At 32.7% G+C, this 7,442-nt stretch overlaps 1 protein-coding gene across 3 annotated transcripts; it reads left to right on the top strand.

Annotated features, from left to right (window-relative positions):
* Nucleotides 1-243: 243 nt before the first annotated feature.
* LOC137623747 (pro-resilin-like) lies at nt 244-3,354 on the top strand. 3 transcript variants are annotated; one of them, XM_068354573.1, is made up of 3 exons: nt 244-277; nt 2,118-2,192; nt 2,756-3,354. In XM_068354573.1, exons 1-3 carry the CDS (start codon nt 266-268, stop codon nt 3,098-3,100), a joined length of 432 nt encoding a protein of 143 aa, XP_068210674.1. In that variant the 5' UTR covers nt 244-265; the 3' UTR covers nt 3,101-3,354. The 3 variants fall into 3 exon arrangements, with proteins under 3 accessions (XP_068210674.1, XP_068210673.1, XP_068210675.1); XM_068354572.1 differs by lacking the exon at nt 244-277 and adding an exon at nt 515-534; XM_068354574.1 differs by lacking the exon at nt 244-277 and adding an exon at nt 783-794.
* The last annotated feature ends 4,088 nt before the right edge of the window (nt 3,355-7,442 follow it).

Here is a 7,442-nt window from a genome sequence, read left to right as displayed (position 1 = left end):
TTGGTCCGAATCATACAAATAGATCATTATTCCAACATTTGCTGTATTAGCGCAAGTTTTTTCCTTTATGACCTTCGAACAGATGTCCGGCAGGCAATGAAAGTGGCTGATTCCCCGAAAGTAGGAGGCGTTGGACGTTTTTTTATACACGACACCGGTGCGTTCAAAGTGAAAAACTTGTTCGCTCGCCCTCATCTCGGTCGGGCTATATATACCAAAACCGCTCACACAGTCGACACACAATCTTCAAGCTTTTCATCTCATCATGAACTCTAAGGTAAGTGGTCTAAGATAGATCTTAAGGATTGACTTCATTGGGAAATCTGAAGGTAAGATTTTTCAGGGTGATCTTAAAGAAAGACATCAGTTGTATCTGGAAGTGAGTGTTTGCAAAATCTTTATAGCTCTTTAAGTCAGATGTCATAGGGAGATCTTAAGGAAGACTTAAAGGTAAGAATTCGTAAGAAGATTTTAAAGTAAGACTTCTTAAGGACTTCTGGTAGAACTTCTTTTCATCTCATCATGAACTCTAAGGAACGCGGTCTTAAAAGAGATTTTGAGGACTGACTTCATTGGGAATTCTCAAGGTAGGATCTTTAGGGTGATCTTAATGAAAGACATCGGTTGTATCTGAAAGTGAGTGTTTGCAAAACTTTTATAGAAGTGACTTAAGTTAGATGTCATAGGGAGATCTCCAGGGAAACTTAAAGGTAAGACTTCGTAAGAAGAGTTCAAAATAAGACTTCTTAAGAACTTCTGGTAGAACTTCTTTTCATCCCATCATGAACTCTAAGGTAAGCGGTCTAAAAGAGATTTTAAGGAGTGACTTCACTGGGAAATCTCAAGCTAAGATCTTTCGGGTGATGTTAAGGAGAGACGTCTTAAAGGAATCTTCAGAATTTTCGTTTCAAGTTTCGGTTGTATCTGAAAGTGAATGCTTGCAAAACTTTTATAGAAGTTCCTTAATTCAGATGTCATGGGGAGATCATATGGGAAACTTTAAGGTAAGACTTCGCATGAAGAGTTCAAAGTAAGACCTCTTTGAGGGCTTTTCCTGGTAGAACTTCTTTGTGATTTATTTCAATAAAACTTGTTAAGAAGATCTGCAGTAATGACGTCTGAGGAGGATCTCATGGTAAGACTCCTCAGGAAAATCTTAGTTTGAGTCCTCTTAATGTAGACACTCCACTGTAAGACTTCTAAGAGTGATCACAACACATATCCTGGATATATTTTGGTAAGACTCGTTTGTGCAATTTTAAGGAATGGTATTTTAGGAGGCTCTCAAATCAAGACCTTATAGAGATTTCAAGGTAAGACCATGAAGGGAGATTTAAGGATGCAACTTCTGGGAGGACCTTAAGGTAAGACTTATAAATGAGATCTCGAAGTATGACGTCTTATGAAAATTTAAAGGTAAGATCTTTCTGAGGAAGATTTTATTGAGTTTACTTACAGGTTCATAGCTCGTTTCTTTTTTAATTAGATCATGGATTTTGCATTTTGAATTATTTGCACTTAAAATTTATTATTATAGGAGGTGGTATCTTTTAATTGTCAGGGCACAGACATAGATATCATCTTATATGCCACTTCCTTGCTACAAGTTTATTTAAATGTAAAATGGGAGAATTCTTCAATTCAAATTAGTTTTGTTGATAGCTATCAATTACATTTTAATTACATTGCTATAGTCAAGGGTGTAAGAACACAGGTTTATATGTAACAAATAATTCCTGAAATCTATGCATATTTTCTTGATATTTATTATTCAAAATGATGCTCCAAACTTAGTTTTTGTCCTTAGCAAAAAGCGATATTATGAAAAGATGAATAACAAGCGTGAATAAAAAAAATCAAATAATCTCTCAATACAAATTGAATTCTTTTCAGAAACTTCAAAGAAAATCTTACCATGTCAAAATATACAAAAAGCACAAGTGTAGTTTAAGATATAATTTAGATTTTTTTTATTGGTTTCTAAAGGATTTTGAAATGAATATAAAAATAAAATAAAAATGATTTATGGGTATTGTTAATAAAGTCATCGCATGGCCTTCACACATACAAGAAATTAATCGAAATATAGGTTTAATTATTTGTGTCTCATTTTGCAGATCATCTTCGTCTTGGCTCTGGTGGCTGTGGCAGCCGCTGACAAGAGGCCATCAACATCTTATGGCCCCCCACAGGTAAGACATCAACAAGGGTAGAAGATAAATTCAGGATTGAATATGTATGTATATATACATACATATACTGTATATATATATATATATATATATATATATATATATATATATATATATATATATATATATATATGTATATATATGTATATATAAATATATATACATACATATACATATATATATATATATATATATATATATATATATATATATATATATATATATATATATATATGTATATATATATATATATATATATATATATATATATATATATATATATATATATATATATAAATATACTTTATATGTGTGTGTAAATATATTGCCACAATGAGCATGTGTGCGTTCTTGAATTCTCTCTTTGATTTTCTAGGTAAACTAAAAGTCTGTGGTGCGTATTAGGTATAGCAGTAATACGCAGAATTCTAACTTTGTATAATATAAGAATATATGAGCACGTTTGTATTGAAGTATGTATGTGTATATTGATACATTATATATAAATGCTCTAAGATTAATTCTTCCAAGATTAAAGGAATCTTATCTCTATCATTAAACAGGCTCAACGCCGTTCATTCAATTCCTTCGAGTCCGATGAATCCTCGGAGCCTGCCAGGTACACCTTCGAATTCGACGTTGAAGACGATTCCACCGGTGCCAGCTTCGAGCACCAGGAAGCCCGTGACGTCGACAACACCCAGGGTTCCTACACCGTCCAGCTTCCCGACGGTCGTCGCCAGACTGTCAAGTACTACGTCAACGGAGACTCAGGCTACGTAGCTGAGGTTACCTACGAAGGAGAGGCCCGTTACCCCGATTCCGATGAGTCCAGGGAATACTCAGCCCCAAGACCATCTTACTCAGCTCCCAGGGCTCCCAGACCAACCTATGGAGTTCCTCAGTAATTCCAACGAGTCAATGAGTCTTAGGAGTTTCCTTACGAAAATGTCTGAGGAAACATCGTTCCCTTGAAGTTTTAGATGTTTCTTCAGGTATTCCATATCGTGTCTTTCATCGATTCGACCACTTAACTGCAGTTTTCTATTATGCAGTGTGGATGTTTTCTATTCACCTTTTTATAATGTCTTCAGCTTTACCTTCTGTACCTTCTATGTTATTATTTCATCTAGAATAGTTAAGTAATAAATTATTCATTTTGATATATGTTTTAATCTTACCTGAGTGGGAGTCCTGTGGCTAGTAGATTACTTTAATGAAAAGTTTTCTTATTTTTTTATTTCAAAATAATTCCTATTAAGTATGAACGAATTCTATCATAATTAATAATTCAATATGAAAAAAGGCCAAAACTATTATCATGAGACCACAAGAGATTGTCTATTAAAAATGTTCAATCAATAGAAACAGAAACGATTACGTACATGTGGCATATATTACTAAAATTAGCCAGAGGAAATTGTAAGCTTTGGCTTAAATTGATTTGGATAAAAAGAAAAAAAAAATATTAAAACCAATTCAGTGAGATTTCCTAACCATGAAATATACCATCTTTTTCCATAGATTCAGATATAAAAGGATAAGAATATCAAATATAGTATTGAAAGTTTTGTATATAAAGTTGGTTTTAATTACACAGTTAACACTTTCTTCATCACCTGTCACTATGATTATTTCTAACACTTATCGAGATGCTTTTAATTATGTTTTATTGGGGTCATGGCCTGTATTATCCATACCAATATCTTGCTAATAAAAGTTTATAAAGTTCTGAAATATGTGGAGTTTGTGGACTTGTAAGGTTTACACGCAGATTCAAAATGATTCGATACTTTTATCTGAGCTGTTTTAGACCAGAATGATTTTGAGCCTTTCAACAAATAGTAAACGTACACACCTTGGAACTTGCTATAATTTTGCAGTTTTCAAACACCTGCATTTGTAACTAGTAAAGGTCAACACTTAACTAAAGTTATATCAGCTACTGTAACCCGATATAATATGATCACTTGGAAAAAATGTACAATTTAAATGGAAATAAGAAATAACATAAAAATTTGAGGCTCATGTCTCAGTCATAAAAATTTTGAAATGATACGAACTAAAATGAAAAATATTACATCATTCCCATCAATCTTTATTGCAACTGATACAGTAACAAAAATGTTTGTAAATATGGATAAATTTTTTTTTTATCTCAAGAATATATGTCCAATATGTCCCACGATTTGTGTAATGTTTTTACTAGTAATACTGATTCCTCTTTCCCCAGAATCTCGCCGTTTCATTAACTGATATAAATCAGATATTACTGCTAGAGAGTTGTGGGGTCTTTTGACTAGCCAGACAGTACTAAATTGGATCCTTCTCTCTGGTTACGGTTCACTTTCCCTTTGCCTACACATTCAACGAATAGTCTGGCCTATTCACTACAGATTCTCCTCTGTCCTCATTCACCTGACGAAACTGAGATTACCAAACCATTCTTCTTCACCCGAGGGTTAACTACTGCACTGTAATTGTACAGGGGCTTCTTTCCTCTTGATAAGGGTAGAAGAGACTCTTTAGCTATGGTAAGCAGCTCTTCTATGAGATGGACACTCCAAAATCAAACCATTGTTCTCTGGTCTTGGGTAGTGCCATAGCCTCTGTACCATGGTCTTACACTGTCTTGAGTTAGAGTTCTCTTGCTTGAAGGTACACTCGGGCACACTGTTTTATCTAATATCTCTTCCTCTTGTTATGTTAAAGCTTTTATAGCTTCTATAATAAATATTGATTTTAATGTTGTTACTGTTCTTGAAATATTTTATTTTTCCTTGTTTCCTTTCCTCACTAGGCTATTTACCATGCTTGGGACCCTGGGCTTAAAGCATCCTGCTTTTCCAACTAAGGTTGTAGCTTAGGGAATAATAATAATAATAATAATAATAATAATAATAATAATAATAATAATAATAATAATAATAATGGTGAAATCGCACCGCCAATTCGATCAATCTTTGTAGAAAATTCCATCCGTGTTTCTTTTCTCGCAAATGTTAAAATGTAATAACGTTTTCACTTATATATTTTTTTTTCTTTAGTTTATGTTTTTATCACAATGGAGTAATATATTGAGTTCCTAAATAACCCAAATGCACATGCAAGTGATTATCCTGGAGTAATTAGTCGTTGAAGACCAAATTTTACGGACTTTGACTATATGGGTGCAAGTTTGTTCTCGGTATCCTTTAGGAATGGCAATAGCCAACATTTTCTAAATATCCGAGACTAAGAAATGCTTTGTTTCAGGGCCTCAGTTATGCATAAATTACATCGTCATTTTCCAAAATTAAGATAGTACTTTATATTGCTGGCTATTTAATAAACAATAATATCCCTTAATATTTTGCCTGTGATTTTGGCTTTTCTTTTCTCAGTGTATTTATTTACCACATTGTTTACAGTGTACCAAATAGCTTCTAAAGATATCGATGATTTAAATGTTTTATTAGAATATAATATTTCTGAAGGATAGTTCTTGATAGTTTCCAGAAATGCTTTGCTAAGAAAATGTTCGTTTCTCTTGCGAAAAAACCAGCAACTCTGTTGTTTAAATAAACACTAATAGATGGCATCAGCGTTGTCTTTTCGACAAATATTCGGGGAAAATTGATATTCTCAGAAATACCATGCCTTCGCCGGAAGCAGTAAAGAGTATGCGAGATCAGTTCAAACTAGATTTCTGGTATATTTTTTTTTCAGTAAACACTGTCACCATTTGAGAAGGCGAACTATGAAACGAACAGTTTATGGTTTGGTTAGCCCTATTATATGAAGTCCCTAATTAACATCAAGAGGTTAAAGAAGGTTTTGACTAAAAGGAAATTATGAATGTTGGAATATCTATTGCAAAGTTAAACAAAAGTTCTCGACAATATGAATTAATTGATGTAAACAAGTGTTGGGTCAAATTCTAATACTAAACTATGCGAATATTGCAAGACACCAGAAAATCTGGAGAACTTTATTCTCATTTCCTGAGATAACAGAGAACTGGTAGGCTGGCTTTCTTTTCTAGTTTCTAAATGAATTTTATAATGTAAAAACAAAAAGCTCCATGCAAATATTGAAGTTGGATTTAAAAGCACACCCAAAATAAGAGAAGGACACAGAGACTCTTAACAGTAGTGGGAAGACATGCAATGTTGAAATTGATAAAATGTATCCCTACATAAAATGCAAATATCTAACAACAGGTTATTTATCTTTTCAAAGAAGAATAACATTCTTTTTTATTAGAAAAAAAATACTCACAATAGGTGTTTTTATTGATAGTTCCAGGTTAGTTTGACACTATTTACATATTTATATACATAATATATGTAAATGAAAATTATAAATGCGATGATTATGTATTACGTAAAAATGTATGAACACACCATGCTCTCTCTCTCTCTCTCTCTCTCTCTCTCTCTCTCTCTCTCTCTCTCTCTCTCTCTCTCTCTCTCTCTCTCTCTCTCTCTCTCTCTCTCTCTCGCCGCACTGATAAAAGAAACTGTTTAAGTTTGCCTTTTTCATACATTAGCTGGTGTGAATTTTGTGACATTCTTGCTCGCAAGTACTTGTATATAGGCTCGATGTCTGTATAATAAAGTGTATAGTAGTTGTAATCCTCTCGCTTCTCTGTTATAACCTAACAGCCCACTCGCACGCTAGATTATCTGTATAATTTTAAATGTTAATTATGTATGTGCAGTGAATACGTGTTCTATATGGTGAATCAGTGAAAAATTCGTAGCTTTAGTATTTTCCAATCAAAGATAAACTGACAGGAATATAGCAGCCCCTATTAGAATAATTTAAGAAGAACATAATTATATAAAAGTAACAAAAAGAAAGAACTTTGATAGCTAGAAATATTACTCGTATAATGAGAAGTTTAACCTATAGCAATAGCATTTAGAAGTTTCTAATTAATGGAAAAGACTTCAAAATATTCGCAAGAACATCCGCGAAAAAGTCATGTCAATATTATTAAAAAAAAAAAAAAAAAAAAAAATTGTATTTTACATAACAATCTTTACAGATTTGCTTGCAACTGCATCTCTCAAAGAATTAAAAATAAGGCATACAATCTTCTTAAAATTCATAAGCAATGGCTACAGCAATCCACAAATAATGTGGAATCAAACCTTCACCTAATTTTCAGAAAAAAAAGATTCCTAAGGCCAATATGAACTTAATATTATCTAGGCAATTTTGCAATTTTTGTAATAATTCACATAATTTTCTTAACCATATTTG

Source organism: Palaemon carinicauda, chromosome 30, assembly GCF_036898095.1.
Source record: "Palaemon carinicauda isolate YSFRI2023 chromosome 30, ASM3689809v2, whole genome shotgun sequence".
Lineage (NCBI taxonomy): Eukaryota > Metazoa > Arthropoda > Malacostraca > Decapoda > Palaemonidae > Palaemon > Palaemon carinicauda.
The sequence above is the reverse complement of the archived record's forward strand: the minus strand, read 5'-3'. Positions and strand labels throughout refer to the sequence as shown.

Bases quoted from the DNA above. Each gene is read 5' to 3' on its own strand.
- LOC137623747 (XM_068354573.1), top strand. The intron at 2,193-2,755 runs GTAAGACATCAA...ATCATTAAACAG, and splicing joins CATCTTATGGCCCCCCACAG to GCTCAACGCCGTTCATTCAA.